The 17,708-nt window shown below is 39.8% G+C and overlaps 2 protein-coding genes and 2 pseudogenes across 2 annotated transcripts; 2 read left to right on the top strand and 2 right to left on the bottom strand.

Annotated features, from left to right (window-relative positions):
• Positions 1 to 5,072: 5,072 nt before the first annotated feature.
• LOC104663726 lies at positions 5,073 to 5,564 on the bottom strand (annotated as a pseudogene).
• Positions 5,565 to 5,737: 173 nt separating this feature from the next.
• On the top strand, positions 5,738 to 6,121 carry LOC104663733 (annotated as a pseudogene).
• A 4,176-nt stretch (positions 6,122 to 10,297) lies between these two features.
• LOC104659463 (histone H2B type 1-A) lies at positions 10,298 to 10,855 on the bottom strand. The gene has a single exon (XM_010359531.2). The coding sequence runs from the start codon at positions 10,726 to 10,728 to the stop codon at positions 10,345 to 10,347; it is 384 nt and encodes a 127-aa protein (XP_010357833.1). The 5' UTR covers positions 10,729 to 10,855; the 3' UTR covers positions 10,298 to 10,344.
• A 238-nt stretch (positions 10,856 to 11,093) lies between these two features.
• LOC104663752 (histone H2A type 1-A) lies at positions 11,094 to 11,553 on the top strand. The gene has a single exon (XM_010365087.1). It carries the CDS (start codon positions 11,115 to 11,117, stop codon positions 11,508 to 11,510), a length of 396 nt encoding a protein of 131 aa, XP_010363389.1. The 5' UTR covers positions 11,094 to 11,114; the 3' UTR covers positions 11,511 to 11,553.
• Positions 11,554 to 17,708: the final 6,155 nt, after the last annotated feature.

Below are 17,708 nucleotides of genomic sequence, written 5' to 3'. Positions count from 1 at the left end.
ATATAAGGAAATTGCAATAGAGAAACAGTTTAATACATGTAAAACAGGCTAGAAGGTAGATTGGAGTTTTATTATTACTCAAACTAACCTCCCTGAAAATTTGGAGGCTAGGGTTTTTCAAAGATAGTTTGGCAAGCAGAGGGCTAGGGAATGCGTGCTGCTGTCTGGTTGAGAATGCAATCATAGGGATAGGGAAAATGACCTTCCTGAAGCTGAGTCCACTTCTGAGTAGTAGCCATAGGACCAGTTGAGTCAAGAGTCATGGGTCCGGTGGGGCCATCCAGTCATCAGGAATGCAAACGCCTGAAAAGACATCCAAAAATCCAATCTTAGATTCTACACTAATGACATTATTTACAAGAGTAATTGGAGAAGTTGCAAATCTTGTCACCTATAGAATAATGGCTGGTAATGGAATAATGTTTTAACTACAAATTAAGACCCTCTCATCCTCCTAACCTGGTAGGCTTTCATTAGTTTAACAAAGGTGGTTTAATTTATTGAGAAGGGCTATTACAACTTAAACTACAAACTAAATTTCTCCCAAAGTTAGCTTGGCCCCTGCTCAGAAATAACCAAGGGCAGGTTGGAGGTTGGTTAGGTAAGATCTAACAAGATCTAGCAAGATGAAGTTGGTTAGGTCAGATCTCTTTCACTGTCATAATTTTCTCACTGTTACAATTTTTGCAAATGTGATTTCATAATGAGTTCAGTTGGACCATGTAATTTTGTACAATTTAAGATGGAAAAGGTAATAGGGTATTAATTTTATTTTTACTGTGTAGAAAGACCTTGAGAACAAATTTAGTTAAATATGGTCCAGTTCTGATAAATTTCAGGATTTCAAAAGAATCTTGGTGTAACAGAAGACACTGAGAGTCAGACCTGCCCATCCCACTGATCTGATATGGGTTCTTAACAGCAGAAGGGAAGGAATGGGTTAATGACCCCACAGAAAGGAGTCAAAATGTTCTGAGGATCCAAAACTCTTCTCAAAGCACCAGCCATACCCCTTGTCTGGCTCTAAATTTGTCTTCTAAATTGCTTTACAGTATTAAAGGAAAGAGAAAAGTTCCATCTTTTAGCTTAATTTCATGCTTCTTTCTTATTCTTCATTTATCCCTTCTGGCACACCCTGATTAAGAGCAAAGCCATTTAATATCACCAACATGAGTACTGAGATACAGGGCCATGGTTAAAGACCAAACACATTTAATTGACTATGCTTTTGGGGAGGGGTTTTATTGTGTCAAGATGAAAATTTTTGCTTAAATTTATCAGACAGATGTGCTTACAAAAGAAACTCATTATTGAGATAAATTGAGGAGGAAAGGGTGGGGACCATTAATGGTTCTGTTCTGGGGTAACCGTAGACTAGAAAGAAAAGCTGCTGGGACTGAAGTCCTCAGAGAGTGGAATCTGAGATACACAGACGTTCCCCCTACCACCCCCACTATCTTCTCTTTCAACAGCCACAGAAGTTTTTATTTCTGATGTCACCTTTATTTTTTAAAGTGCTCCAAGAGCAAGAGATTCAGCCACTGGCAGCTCTGGATTAATTTTCTAAAATTTTTTATTTGTCCTGCACCCTATAAATGTGTCTGTTCAATCTCCAGGTCTGAAAATATCAGAAAAGATTCTTACTGGCTCAGCTTGGGTGGCATGCCCACCCTTTGAACCAATCATGGTACCCCAGTGAGTGCAGTTCGTTTACTGACTAAACCTGAGTGCAGAGTGGACTATCCTGATTGACCATTTTCATCATCCCTGTCTTGGTCGGAACAGCAATTCATGAACCACTTGTGAAATACAACATACAAGAAAACAATAGAATACAACATAATAATTTAGAAGGAATGTCAGAATGCTTCCACCATAGCATATTGTTTTTGAAAACTTTTGTTTTAGCTCTTGGTATGTGCATGTTTCCCTGTGACTTTGGTCATGAAATAAAAGGTATTTCTTAAATGTTTTTTGTAGTCAAAAAAAAACAAAAAAAAAGTGAAAAAACTTTTAGCTCCACTTTACAGCTTGGGTACTTGAATTCTGTCAATGTTGATGTTTCCAGATTAGGAGTTTGTGATGTGTTACAGCGGTAAGACAGCTCCCTTGTTTGGTCTTTTGCAGAACAGACTGCATTAGAGCATGATTGCTCACTTATTCACTGCTTATTCTCTGCTCCTCATTCACCCACTTTGGAGGATAATCAGATGTACTTATTTCCCTTCTGGGTTTTAACACCAAGTATTATGTGTGCTTGCTCATTCTCAATTTCATTTGTCTTTAATCCCCCTACTTTCCCTATTTTCCACAGTGTAATTACAGTAGAAAATTGTCATTTCCTTTAGTAAATGTTTACTATGGCTTTCTGAATTTATAAATGAAAAACAGCCAACACTCACCAAAAATGTTCTGTTTTACTTATTAAAATCCCTTGTCATGTAATGCAATTTGCATGAACTGAGGATGATAGATTAATGCCATCATTTTGAAGCAGCTGCAATTACTACATTGAACATCAGTGAGTTACTGAAATGATATTTTTTGAAACTTGATCACAGCTCCTTTTCTGAAAGGGTGTATGGCTCTGAGGAGAACTGATGATTTCCAATAATTATTTCCCAGTTAATTGTGGGGCATTGCCCTGCAGATGTTACTTAAATCTGATTTTATTTCCTTCTACTAGTGTAGGAGAATCTTTTTAATACCATTTTTAAAGATTTGTCTAATCATCAAGAACATTATTAAATAACAATGATTTTAAAAGTACTCTAACAAGAACTACCAGTATTCCACTAAGAAACAAAGATTATCCATCTAAACATATTAACAAATGCCTTTTAAGCATCTACTGAGTTTAAGATTTATTTTTCCTTTAGCAAATAGGTTTGCATTTTACTCAGCATTCAAACATCCTTACACTCGTAGATGGATCCCGGTTTATCACTGTTAACTTTTTAATTGGCTACCAGAGTTGGTTGCTCATATGTAATGGAAGATTTGTGTATATTTACTTCTAACTGAGAACGTGCTGCACTTAGTAGCATGCCTTCTTCATTCACTTTTGGGATTTTTTAAATAATTTGAAACCATTTCATTAGCTGTAGATTTATCCTTTTCTTAAATGTTTAAGAAGAAGCCTGATATTTTAAGGTGTTAGCTCATTGGTGACTTCATTTTTTCCCCATTCATCTTAGTCCTCACTGCTTTCTAGGTTTAATTTAAGCAATTTCTATTTTTTCAGAAACTCTTACATTTCTTCAATATTTTCAAATATGTTAACAGAGGTTTTTTTAAACTATGTTCTTGTAACCTTAAAACAATTCCTAAATATCTCTATCTAAATTAAGTTCCCGGAGGTTTAATAACTGTTTTCAACAAATAGTTCTTATATTTATTTAATTCTATAAGTTTGGAGTAATAATTTTATGGACACAAGCATTATGAAGAAAATAACTTTTGGCCGTGCGCAGTGGCTCACGCTTGTAATCCCAACACTTTGGGAGGCTCAGGTGGGAGTATTACCTGAGGTCAAAAGTTTCGGATCAACCTAACTATGGTGGTGAAACCCCCTCTCTACTAAAAATACAAAAAAATTAGCTGGTGTAGTGGCACGTGAATGTAATCCCAGCTACTCGGGAGGCTGAGGCAGGAGAAACGCTTGAACCCAGGAGGCAGAGGTTGCAGTGAGCCGAGATTGCACCACTGCACTCCAGCCTGGGCAACAGAGCAATACTCTGTCACACACACACACACACACACACACACACAGTATTAGGCTTTGGTTTGAGATATAACCCACATATTAAATATTAGTATCTTTATACTTATGAGTATTTATAAGTATGAAGATATTTATATCTCAGTGTGTCCGTTATATCTCAAACCAAAGCCTAATTATGGGTATCTTAGTGTGTAGCTTATAAACCTTATAAACATTATAAACTTTATTATAGTGTATTAAGCACTTTCACATAAACAAGGTATCAAATATCCATATGTACCTTTTATCTTTTGGTTTATTAACATGGCATGGCTACGGTCTTCTAGACATATAACCATCCTAGAATTCTCGGAAGGTAATTCTTTGGCAGAAGAAAACATGCGCCCTAGGAGTATGTTTAGATATGCCCATTCCTTGACTGATGTCAATACTCTCCCAACAAGAGTTGTACTGAAAGCTGCAAGTTTACAAATCTTCTTCCTTTGCTTCTAATCAGTCTAATTCGACTCCCTAACTAAAATTCAACTCCCAAAATAGGATTCCCCGTCTTCACATCATTTTTCTCAGGAAAGGTTGTCACGATAACGTCCTAATTTGTTTGTTCATTTTTCCAAGAAGAATGGCATTTCCCCTTCCAGGAGCCTGCTATGATGACTGCCCTGCCTACCTGAAGTAGGTACTGAAACAGTTTCCCTCAGAAACATCAAGTTCTGCTGTCAATACTACCGAGTATTAAAGGAAACTGCTTCGGATACCCCAATAACCAGAACTGTTCTGAGTCCTCTTTACGAAAGCTGTAGTCTTATTGACGAAACAGCATTTTTTTGTTGTTGTTGTTGTTGTTGTTGTTGTTGTTGTTGTTGTTGAGATGGAGTCTCGGTCTGTCACCCAGGCTGGAGTGCAGTGGCTGGATCTCAGCTCACTGCAAGCTCCGCCTCCCGGGTTTACGCCATTCTCCTGCCTCAGCCTCCCGAGTAGCTGGGACTACAGGCGCCCGCCACCTCGCCCGGCTAGTTTTTTGTATTTTTAGTAGAGACGGGGTTTCACCGTGTTAGCCAGGATGGTCTCGATCTCCTGACCTCGTGATCCACCCGTCTCGGCCTCCCAAAGTGCTGGGATTACAGGCTTGAGCCACCGCGCCCGGCCCGAAACAGCATTTTGTAATCCTTTTTGTAAACTAGCTCTTACTCAGAAATTGAGTGGCTCTGAAAACAGCCTTTGATTTCAGCTTTGGGTTTTGTTTTTTGTTTGTTTGGTTTTTTTTTTTTGTTTGTTTGTTTGTTTTTCTTCTTCTTCTTCTAGACATTAGACATTCAAGTCACTTCGCTGGCTTTTACAGCTTGCGTAGTTATTCACACTGGACTTTGTGGTTGTGACTCCCAATCTTTTGGGGCAGCAGCACAGCTTGGATGCTGGGCAAGACGTCACCCTAGGCCATTGTCACTCGGCCCAGCAGCTTGTTGAGCTCGTTGTTGCGGATGGTCAGCTGCGTGCGGCGTGGGATGATGCGAGTCTTCTTGTCCCGATGGCGTTGCCCACCAGTTCCAGTATGTTGGAGGTCAGGTACTCCAGAACCGCCGGCAGGTACCCTAGCGAGCCGCCCCCGACCTGCTCGGCATAGCTGCCCTTGCTGAGCAGCCGGCGGACACAGCTCATAAGGAACTGCAGAACCTCTCTGAATGAAAAGCGCGTGCCTTTTCCCCGAGCTTCCCTAGTCTAAGACATAGCTTAAAAATAAAAGTTATAACGGAAAAAGACACCTGTTAAAACGGGTAGTCAGCGTATTTCTAGTCTGACGGCAGATTGTGGCTTATTATCTGACTGATTTGCTGATAGCCATCTATCCAGTCAGAGAACCTTACTGCTATTGCCTTATTTACATACTTCCTCTACCTATTATCCAATCAGATGTTGGATGCAAATGACGTAGCTTGAGGACCATACCTATAAATATCACACTTCGCTCCAGTCAAATATCACTTACTGATCTCCCAGTGAACTTGTAAGACAAACATGCTGCAGATTGCTTCAAAGGGCACTACCACTTCCAAAAAGGGCTTCAACAAGGCAGTCGCTAAAACTCAAAAGGTGGAGGGTAAAAAGCGCAAGAGATGCTGCAAAGAGACCTATTTTATTTACATCTACAACGTGTTGAAGTAGGTCCACCCGGACACTGCAATCTCCTTCAAGGCCATGAGTATCATGAATTCTTTTGTTAGTGACATTTTTGAGCGCATTGCAGGTGAGGCTTCCCACCTGGCGCATTATGACAAGCACTCGACCATCACCTCCAGGGAGATCCAGACAGCCGTGCGCTTGCTGCTACCCGGGGAATTAGCCAAGCATGCTGTGTCGGAGGGCACCAAGGCTGTCACCAAGTACACCAGCTCCAAGTAAAACATGATCCAGCCAGCAGATGAGCTCCACAAACCAAAGGCTCTTTTAAGAGCCAATGAAAGCTTCTAATAGGGCTGTAGAATGTTTATTTTATTATAGGGTGTGCCTCATTGCCAGACTGATAAACTTTTTTCCTGGACTAGACATACATGGTTATCTTTAAGTCTAAACTTCGCATTAACTCTTTCTGCAGCAGTTTGGGTGAAAGCTAAAACCTCACAGCTGAAGCAATCCAAGGGGAGCTGCCATAATCCTGGGTCCATGGGGATATTCTTTCTGTGGACAGTGCCATGGGGAAATATGACTTTTTGTCTACGACTTTTTCTACTACAAACCCTCTACGATGACAAAAAAGGCCTGGAGCTCCCCACTTAGGGAAGTTTGGCACTGAGCATTAGGCTGTTTGCTTTTTCTTGACTTTGGCCATAATGTGTGCAAAACATCCTCCAAGTCCGGGTGGACCTGATCAGCAGTTTGTAGATGTAAATTGAATAGCTCTCTTTGCAGCATCTCTTGTGCTTTTTACGCTCCTTTTCTTGCACACTATGAGAAGTGATCAGGCTAACTCCCCTTTATCTGCTGGGATTTGAGGTCCAAAGCCCAAGGTTTCTGCATCTCCGTGAACTCCAGTAAACTGCTTACTCAATATCACAGTTCTTAATGTTGCTTAGCCACTTAAGAATTCTCTCCACAGGGATTTCCAGTTGATTCCAACAGAACTCTTTCCTGGACTTCTGTGTTCTCTATATCCATGAGTACCACCCTATTCACATGGTTGTCCAAACCAGAAATGTATTTTTTCTCTAATAGTCTCTGTTCAACTTCTATCCACTTCAATCTCTCAAGATATGGTAATTTTACTTCCTACATATTTCTGTTGTCTGATTATTCACCATCTCCACAGCTACCATTTTTGTCTGCATACTCATATCTGTCACCTGAATTACAGTTTCTAATTAATCTCACTGCTCTTAATCTCGCCTCCCTAAAATCCACTCTCCATCCATTTTCATTTCTTAAATTGACAAATAAAAATTATGCATTTACTATGATGCTTTGAAATATGTATACATTGTGGAATAGCAATCAATCTAACATATGCATTACCCCACATATTTTTTGTTACGGAAACACTTAAAATCTACTTTCTTTGCAATTTTCAAGAATAGAACATATTGTTACCAACTATAATCAGCATATTGTACAATAGAGCTCTTCAACTTATTCCTCCTAAGTGAAATTTCATATCCTTTGACCAATATCTTCCCACCACTCCCCAAGTGTAGCCACTGGTAACCACCACTCTGCTCTCTACTTCCATGAGTTCAACATTTTTAAAATTCCACTTATGAGATCACACAGCATTTGTCTTTCTGTGCCTCGCTCATTTCACTTAACATCCTCCAGGTTCATCCATGTTGCTGCCAATGACAGGATTCTTTTTCTGTTTTAAGGCCAAATAGTATTCTATTATGTATATATGCCACATTTTCTTTATCCATCTGCTGATGGACATTTATGTTCTCTCTATATCTTGTCTATTGAGAATAATTCTGCAATGAACATGGGAGTACAGATATCTCTTTGAGAATCTGATTTTATTTCTTTTCAATATATACCCAGTAGTAGGATTGCTGGATTTATATGGTAGTTCTATTTCTAAATTTTGAGGAAATTCTATAGTGTTTTCCACAATGTATGCACTAAAATATTACAATTTTCAATCTTATTTGAAGCACAAATATTACTATATCACACATTTTTAAAAATATTTTGAAAACTCAATCTGGCATTGTTTTATTAATAGTATTTAACATTTTATTGCATGTACATAGAAATTTATATTAAGCTGTGTATAGGATCAGCTAGACTAGGAAAGAAATCCATAATACAATAAAAGTTTTGAATTTTGGAGCTTTTTGGATTACGGATGCTCAACCTGTATTGCAAACATGAAAAACTCAAGAAAATCTACCAGGAAACCAATAGGAAAGTAAGTCAATTCAATGAGGTACTAGAAGGATATAAAAAATAATAATGCACAGAAAGCAGTCTTACATATATAACAACAAAATGTTAAAAAATAATAAATAGGAAATACCTCATTTACAGTAACAACAAAAACAAAATACCCAGAACTATATTTAACTTTTTAAAATGCCAAATATGTATGAAGGTAGATGATCAGTTCACACCCATCCTGTGGTCTTCTGTAGGTGAATGACTCAGGCAGCACCTGAACTAGGCTCAGTTGTAGAAAATGGACCTGAGAGGATTGGGGTCCTCTGGGAAGACTCTTCTTGCTCTCAGTCCAAAACCCAGTGGAATAGAGTGACTCTTCCTGCCTTTACTTTATCATCTCTGCATGAACACTTGGAACTGTGACCAGTATGATGGCAAAATCACAATGGGGAGAGGGGCAGAGGCAAGACTGCAGAGTAGTGGAGCCAGGGCTGTGATCATCCTATTGGTGGAACTTCTCTGCCTTTAGGTTGTCCTGTTTGGTTGCATTACTTATTATCTCAACCAGTCCAGCTAGCATTTCCTGTTATTTGGAGCCAAAATACATCGATATAAAAGCTACATGAAGTTTAGTCTGAAAAAGAGTTTTTATTTGTTGGTATTCCTACTTATCCATTGCCCAAATGAGCCTAAAAGTCCTTGGGTAATCAGGATAGTCTACTGACAGTGGTCACAAAGTTGAAAGGTTATTTGGCAGTTATGTGATACCTGCTGTTTTCCAAGGTGTTGGAGAAGCATGAATCCCTGACTGGAGATGATCCCATCCCCAATACAAGGTGAGCATAGATGCTAGATGCCCCTTCCCCCCGATTTGTCACCTCCTTGGAAGATTTCCCAGCTAAAGCACACAGGGGCTTTGCAGGGACTGCCTTACTGTTCACAAAAGTGTTGGGACACTTATTTGAACGGGTCTTGTACATCGATATATTCTTTTGTTGTTGTTGTTGTTGTTGTTGTTTCTGACACGGAATCTTGCTCTGTCACCCAGGCTGGAGTGCAGTGGGATGATCTCGGCTCACTGCAACCTCCGCCTCCCGGGTTCAAGTGATTCTCCTGCCTCAGCCTCCTGAGTAGCTGCAATTACAGGCGCGTGCCACCATGCCCGGCTAATTTTTTGTACTTTTAGTAGAGACGGTTTCACCGTGTTAGCCAGGATGGTCTCGATCTCCTGACCTCATGATCTGCCCTCCTCAGCCTCCCAAAGTGCGGGATTACAGGCGTGAGCCACTGCGCCCGGCCGGTACTAACTTTTTAAAGAAAGCACATATACACATCCGAAATTTCGTTAAAAGATAAAGGTTAAATGAACATGCGTTAAACGGATTGAGAATTCCAGCTAACCAGGTTTCCAAGAAGTAACATTTGATTCGTTTTTAAGGTGGCTGCAATCAGTTTAATGCTTGAGAGCCCTTAGAGATGGAGGTCAACAACCAGTTAACACGACAATGAAGGAAACTATTATAAATTTAAGAAAATCACAGGACACTTTAAATGTTTCATTCCTGCAAATCAGATTTGTGAGTTCTCCAGTTCCCAAAATGATTTCCACACCTTGCCTTACTTGTGGCACAAAACGTAACTTCCTCTCAACTACTGCCTTTTTGGGAGGTCTTAAAAATTTGGGATCATAATGCAAGTTATATTGTCTACGTGACTGCGCTTTGTAGTTTTATATACATAATGCTAACCTTAAACATACCAATATCGATCAGGATGTAGCTTTTATACAAACTACCGCTTTTTTTTGAAACAGAATCTCGCTGTCACCAGGCTGGCGTGCAGTGACAACCTCGGCTCGCTGCAACCTTCGGTTCCTAGGTTCAAGCCATTTTCCTGCCTCCACCTCCCAATAAACTGGGACTACGGTAAGCGATACCACGCCCACCTGATTTCCGAGTTTTTAGCGGAGACGAGAGTTTCAACTTGTTAGCCAAGATGGTCTACCATCTCTTAACTGCGTGAACCGCCAGCGTCTGCCTTCCCAAGTGCTGGGATTAACACAGGCGTATAAACAAATGGTCCCCGGCCAGGCTGGTCTTGTTGGAAGTAGTTCCTCTACCTTAAGCCCACAGCTGATTGAGTGGCTTATAATGAAGATAGCCTTTACACAGAAACGTACATTATAGTCCACAGCTCCTTCAGCATGTTTAAGCGGCTCTGAAAAGAGCCTTTGGGTTATGACAGACGTTTACTTGGCAGGCTTACTTGGAGCTGGTGTACTTAGTGACAGCTTTGGTGCCCTCAGACACAGCATGTTTAGCCAGCTCTCCCGGCAGCAATAAGCGCACTGCCGTCTGAATCTCTCTAGAAGAGATGGTGGAGCGTTTGTTGTAGTGAGCCAAGCGTGATGCCTCACTCGCTATACGCTCAAAGATATCAGTGACGAAGGAATTCATGATACTCATGGCTTTAGAAGATATTCCAGTATCCGGATGGACCTGCTTCAGCACCTTATAGATGTAAATAGAATAGCTCTCTTTCCGTGTTCTCTTGCGTTTCTTCCCTTCCTTCTTCTGCGTCTTAACGACAGCTTTCTTAAAGCCTTTCTTAGAAATGGTAGCACCTTTAGATGATAACTCCGGCATAACTGCCACGAACTTCTGCAGCGTTAAGCAGCTCTTTTAGGTGTTAAACAGCTCTTTTAAGTGTTAAGCAGCGCTTTTAAGTGTTAAACAGCTCTAGTAACACCTCAACTCCGACCGTCACCAAGTAAACGAATGGTGCAGCCGGCTGAAAGGTGCGGTATTTATAGGCACGGCCCTCAGCTGCCATGTTCGGTATCCAAAATCTGATTGGACAATGCGAAGTGGCGTGAATGCAAATAAGGCGATTCTAGTAAGACTTTCTGATTGGGTAGAAAGCCATCAGCCAATCAGATAGCAAAATTCCAACCTCAGTCAGACTATAAATAGGCCCAGTAGCGCCCTTAGGGATGCGATATTTGGTGTTGCTGTAATTCTGCAGTGTAGAAATGTCTGGACGAGGGAAGCAGGGGGGAAAAGCACGCGCCAAGGCTAAATCTCGCTCTTCTAGAGCAGGCTTGCAGTTTCCTGTAGGTCGAATTCACCGTTTACTCCGTAAGGGAAACTATGCGGAGCGGATAGGAGCAGGGGCGCCAGTGTACTTGGCGGCAGTGTTAGAGTACCTGACAGCAGAAATTCTTGAACTGGCTGGTAATGCGTCTCGCGATAATAAGAAAACTCGCATTATTCCCCGCCACCTGCAGCTAGCTATTCGCAATGATGAGGAACTCAATAAGCTCTTAGGCGGCGTGACCATTGCACAGGGCGGGGTCCTGCCCAACATTCAAGCAGTGCTGCTACCCAAGAAGACTGAGAGTCACCACCATAAAGCCCAAAGCAAGTAACTTCGGGCTGTCGTTGGTACATAGTGACTTTTAAGTGTCAGAAGTGAAAACAAAAGGCTCTTTTCAGAGCCACTTACCATCTCAGAAAAGGCTGTGCCTCACAGAACGTTAAGTGCTGTTAAGCAGCTATGTTAGCCGGCACCTGTCAGAAGCAATACCCGTTTAAAGACATTCTGGAATGTAAGGGGATTGAATTTTCAAGGAGCGTTGCATCAACCATTAGCGTGAGGTAGTTTTGATTATATGTGTCACTGGGCGAGGTGGCTCACGCTTGTGAGCAGCAGTACTTGCACTTGTGGAGGTTGAAAGCGGGAGGGTCGTTTAAGCCTGAGACTTAACCATTAACATAATGGAGACCCTATCCCACAGAAATTAGCCGGGTCTGGTGTGGCAGGCGTGTAGTCTCAGCTACACGGGAGGCTGCGGTGGGAGGGTTATTTGAGCCCGAGAGGTGAAAGTTACAGTTAACAAAGATCGTTCCACTGCACTCCAGTCTGGGTAACATGAGCGAGACTATCTCAAACTAGCTATGTATGTCATGTTAAGGGTTACGTATGGAAGTGAAGATTGCATTACAAGCAGAAGAGGTATAACCTTACAGTTAAAGTCCAGGCGACATTAGTCTGGCTGGTTGCTTAAAGTACATTTTAGAGAAGAATTTCCTTTCAAATATGGCAGTCTCACGAAATACTCAAATGTGACATGTAAGTAAAATAAGTTAAAATTTGGGTAAGCATATATATATTTGATACCTGTGGCTTCATGCACTTTGTAAAGAATAATAGAATTATTTCTTAAAATGTAAGTAAGATGTTAAAAAGAAGCCTTACACCATATGTGATGGTGAGATACTAGTGTCAGACTCAGGCAGGAATAGGACTAGAAGGCCTAACATAACTTGAAGTTTAGAAATTTGGAACAGTATATGCTTCAAAAGTTTTGACTACCAAAAAGAGGCAAAATAGTTTGTTGATCTGTGTTTGCTGTTTGTGCTGTAACACCAAGAGAAACTGAAAAGCAAAACCCATTCAGTAACGCTGCCAAATAACTAAAAATTACTGTACGATATTCAACAGTTGACCTTACCTCAAAAAAAAAAAAAAAAAAAAAAAAAAAACTCATTTGGTTACCAAAAAAAAAAAACTGCTAAACACTTGATATCTACACAAAATAAGGCATATATAGAAGCAGGTAAAGTTCTATAAAATAAAACATGCCAAGTAAGGACAATCAAGTCACAACAGTCAGTCATCCCTTGAATTAACCTGCATAAATAATAAGTAAGGGATACAATTAGGGAAGGAAAAAACTGAAGATCTTTGAAAACAGAAATGGCAACTATATGTTGAATAAAACTGGGTAATATTTAGAACATGGCAAATGTGAAACTTAAAATCAGGATATAAGATAAATCTAAACAGATGAATTCCAAGTAATTAATGTAGATATACTTTGTCAAGGAAGTGGCACTTAACTCTCCAGACGTGCCAAAGCAAAGTATGGAAAGGCAGAAGAGGAGGGACTTGACTTTATAGGAGAGAACTTGCATATTCTTTTATTCCAAATGCACTACATAATACTTTTATTTCCATCTCTAATGCAATCCTATTAAAATTGCATTAAACTAAATGTTTAGATAGAATAAAATGTATAAAAAATGGTGAATACATGTTAAAGGAGACATGCCTCTTGATTTTTCAAAACAATTTACTTATAGAAGTTTCTGATTCTTCTCTTTTTTTGGAGCCAGTCTTGCTCTATCACCCAGGCTGGAGTGCAGTGGCACGATCTCAGCTCATTGCAACCTCCGGCTCCCAGGTTCAAGTGATCTCCTACCTCAGCCTCCTGAGTAGCTGGGATTACAGGCGCCTGCCACCACGCCCAGCAAATTTTTGTATTTTTAGTAGAGACGGGGTTTCGCCATGTTGGCCAGGCTGGTCTCCAACTCCTGACCTCAGGTGATCCGCCCACCTCAGCCTCCCAAAGTGCTGGGATTACAGGTGTGAGCCACCGCACCCAGCCTTGATTTCTTCTTACAGAACTTTCACACGTTTCATAGAATTTATCTCCAGGTATTCTTTTTTATTAGTGTATTTTGGGGAAATATTAGAAGGGTTTCTTTATTATGTTTTCTGATTGACCATGTTTTACAGATAGAACATTCTTGATTTTGGTACTGATTTGTATTTCCTTCCTTATTAAATTCTATCATTTCTGTTGTCCAGCTTTTTTCCTCTGTGGTTTTCCAGGTAGGCAGAAAAATCATATAATTTTGTCCTATTGTTTTAAATAGTTGACTTTCTTATCTAAATGCATTGTCGAATAGTTATAAGTGATAATAAATAAAAATGGTGATATTGACTCTCCTCCCCCCCACCCCCCACAGACTTCCTCTGTTGCTCAGAGTGCAGTGGCCTGATCTCAGCTCACTGCAACCTCTGCCTCCCAGATTCAAGCGATTCTCCTACCTCATTCTCCCAAGTATCTGGGATTACAGACATATACCATCATGTATGGCTAATGTTTGTATTTTTAGCAGAGATGGGGTTTCACCACGTTGGCCAGGCTGGTCTCGAACTCCTGACCACCCACCTTGGCCTCCCAAAGTGCTGGGATTACAGGTGTGAGCAACCATGCCTGGCTGACTTATTTTTTATAATCAGACTAATATGACACTTTCTTATGCCTAATGCCAGGTTTTTATGTGATTTGTGTAATTCCAAAATTACTAAGAGTTGTAGTAGGCCGGAGTGCAATGGCGCCATCTCAGCTCACTGCAACCTCCACCCCACCACCACCACCTCCCCCCACCCGCCCCCACCTTCCCGCGCTTCAAGCAATTCTCCTGCCTCAGCCTCCTGAGTAGCTGGGATTACAGGCGCCTGCCACCACACCCAGCTAATTGTGTGTGTGTGTGTGTGTGTGTGTGTGTGTGTGTGTGTGTGTGTGTGTGTGTTATTTTTGATAGAGACAGGGTTTTGCCATGTTGGGCAGGCTGGTCTTGAACTCCTAACCTCAGGTGATCTGCCCGCCTCGGCCTCCCAAAGTGCAGGGATTACAGGCTGGGATTACAAGCATGAGCCACCGTGCTCGGCCTCCTTTTACTTTTTATGATAAATCACATTGAAGGAATTCAGAACACACCACTCCAAAATATGTCACTCTGACATATTGACTATTTGGAATTAAAGACACTTGAAAAACAGCAGGTGCACAAACACTCTGACCTTCCTTTTGTTTCTTAAAAGTAGGAGATGAAAGATGCCCTCCCTATACCAGAAGGAAAGTATCATTCTCATCAAGGACAGAAAATTAAGGCCAAGGAAAATCTGTACAAATAAACCTTGTTACACCAACCCTTATCTCTCGAGTCACTTCTCCACCTAATTAATTACTGTAACCTAACCCCCTTTGTTTGTCACATTTTCACAGCTTACTGCACTTTGTCAGATTCTTCATATAAGCATTCCATTCTTTGTCCTACTCCTGTGCCACGTAAAACTTGCATTCAATAAATTTATATACTTTTCTCCTGTTGACATCTCTTTTGTCAATTTAATTCTCAAGCCCAGCCAAAATATCCTGAGGGCAGAAGTAAAGTTTTGCTTCCTCCACTACAACATTATAGATTTCTCATCAGAAATCATAGAAGTCATGGAACGATAGAATAATACCTTCGAAGTTCTAAAGCAAAATAGCTCTCAATTTAAAATTCTGTGCTCAGATGAACTGTTTTTTGTGTAAAGCTGAAATAATTTTTGGACAAAGACTGGAAAGTTTTGCCACTCACAGATTCATACTAGAAGAATTAATGCTAAAGAGTGTACTGAAATAAAAAGATTGAACTCAGAAGAAAGACTGAGATGCAATAAGCAATAATATTACCAAGGAAGAGGTAAAAAATCCATCTAAATAAATATACTAGTTGTAAAAAAAAACAATAATACTAGAATATTAAGAAAAACCAATGAACCAAAAACACTAGACAATAGTTACAGAAGATGAACGTGGCTGAAACAAATTAAAGCATGTTGATGTCCTTGTATTGTTTATAAGGAGGACAGACATACTGATTGTTATATTTTCTTAAGTGAGGTTTATATTTTATGTTAAATGTAACCACTAAAATAATAAAATTAATGTAGACTAGAAAGAAGGGGGTAATAGCAAAAAAAAAAAAAAAAAAAAAAAAAAAAAAACAATGAGTCCAATGGAAAGCAGGAAATCAGAAAGGACTGGCATGACAAATTAGAATGCAAAGTCAAATATAAGAAATGAGTCCAAATATCAAAATGAAGGTTACCCAATTAAATTTGCCATTTAAAAGACAGTATTTGACTAGGAGTAAAACACAGCTATCCCTTGGTTATAAAATACCTAAAATTTATTGGCACAGAACACTTAGAAGTAAAGGTATGGAAAAAATACATTCCAGACAAAACTGTCCCCCCAAAAAAATTGTTTTGTGAAATTAATAGCAGAGATAATATTTAACGAAAAAATAATTTGCAAATTAAAAGCAGAAAAATTATCTAGGTAGATACCCTATTCCTCATTGCATTAACACCCAAAAACAGCTTTATAGAAAACGAACAGCAGAAATGTATGACAAAGAATGCATTCACAATTATAGTGTATATTTTAATATGTCTGTCTTGGAAAAAGGTAATCACCGCTACCACATATTGGAATGTTAAAAACACACTAAAGCATAATTCATGAGTTTAATAGCAAAACCATAAACCTTTTACTGTGTGTCTGTCTGTCTCTGTGTCAGTCTACCAGTTTGCCTCTGTTTCTATCTCTGTCTCTAAAATGTATGTTATTAATTGTAATATATATGCTTAAGAGTCCCAAAGAAACCTGAGTCCTCTACCCTAGACTTCATTTATTTAAAAAAAAATTTTTTTTTGTTTGTTTGTTTTTTTTTTTGAGAGACGGAGGTTCGCTCTGTCGCCCAGGCTGGATTGCAGCCACACTATCTTGGCTCACTGCAATTTCCGCCTCCTGGATTCAAGCGATTCCCCTGCCTCAGCTCCCCAAGGAGCTGGGACTACAAGCTTGTGCCACTACACCCAGCTTTTGTATTTTTAGTAGAGACAGGGTTTCACTATATGTTGGTCAGGCTGATCTCGAACCCTGACCTCCGGTGATCCGCCCGCCTCGGCCTCCCGAAGTGCTGGGATTACAGGCGTCAGCCACTACGCCCGGCCTCTTCCCTAAACTTTAGAGTCATAGATTTATGATTTGTTCCACAAATATTGAGAGCTTACAAAGTACCAGGCACAGTTCTAATCGTTTTACTATTATAAATAATGCTGAAACAAACATCTACACGCATGCGGTGTTTTCTTTCTCCTGCAGTGGTTCTTTGATAGATATTTCCAGCATTGGAGAGACAGTGCTGTACAAATCAGATGAGATCCTGTCCTCCTGGAGCCCAAGTTCCTTATTCTCACTCACCTCCCGTATATCCGCCATCATCAAATCTTAAGGTCTTCTCTCCCTTTGCCATTTCTCCGATTAACAGCTCTCAACTGCTCCCCCTAGCTGTCTCACCAGGCTCTTACCACCCTCTCCTATGCTGTGGTCGTAACCAATCTACTTGCAGTTCCTTGAACCCATTGCGCTTTAATTCACTTGTGTCTTTATGAGTTGTGTAACTTTTCTAGAATGTTCTTGCTGTTCTTCGTTTAATTAGTTTCTATGCGTCCTTCAAGTATACACTTACACATTACATCATTTGTGAAACTTTCCTTGACTATTCCCCCCCATCTTAGAGTCATTTAGATGTCCCTCTGGTGACCCTGTTGCACATTCTAGTTAAAGGTGTTAATGTTTAAGCCTGTCTCTTCTACTAAAATATAAAGCTTTTTATATTTATAAAACTATAAAGTTTTTTATGAGAATGTTTTAATTGTTTAGCCAAATTTTGCAGTGCCTAAAATACAGAAGACACCAATTAATGACTGGTTGAATACATAAATAAAAACACTTTTTTCTGGGTTCCAGCTGCTTATGTTTTAGTATTTAAGTGATAATAGTAAAATAGAAAATTCAGAGTGGAAAGGTCATCAATCATTTCCCATTTTGACATATTTATTCTTATTTTTGTATTTCTTCCAATCTTTATGCTTATAGAGAAAATTTTTCTCTTTCGATATCATGTTTTATAAAATATATCATAGCATTAGATTT

This window comes from Rhinopithecus roxellana, chromosome 4, assembly GCF_007565055.1.
Source record: "Rhinopithecus roxellana isolate Shanxi Qingling chromosome 4, ASM756505v1, whole genome shotgun sequence".
Lineage (NCBI taxonomy): Eukaryota > Metazoa > Chordata > Mammalia > Primates > Cercopithecidae > Rhinopithecus > Rhinopithecus roxellana.
This window is presented reverse-complemented; position numbering and strand designations above follow the sequence as displayed.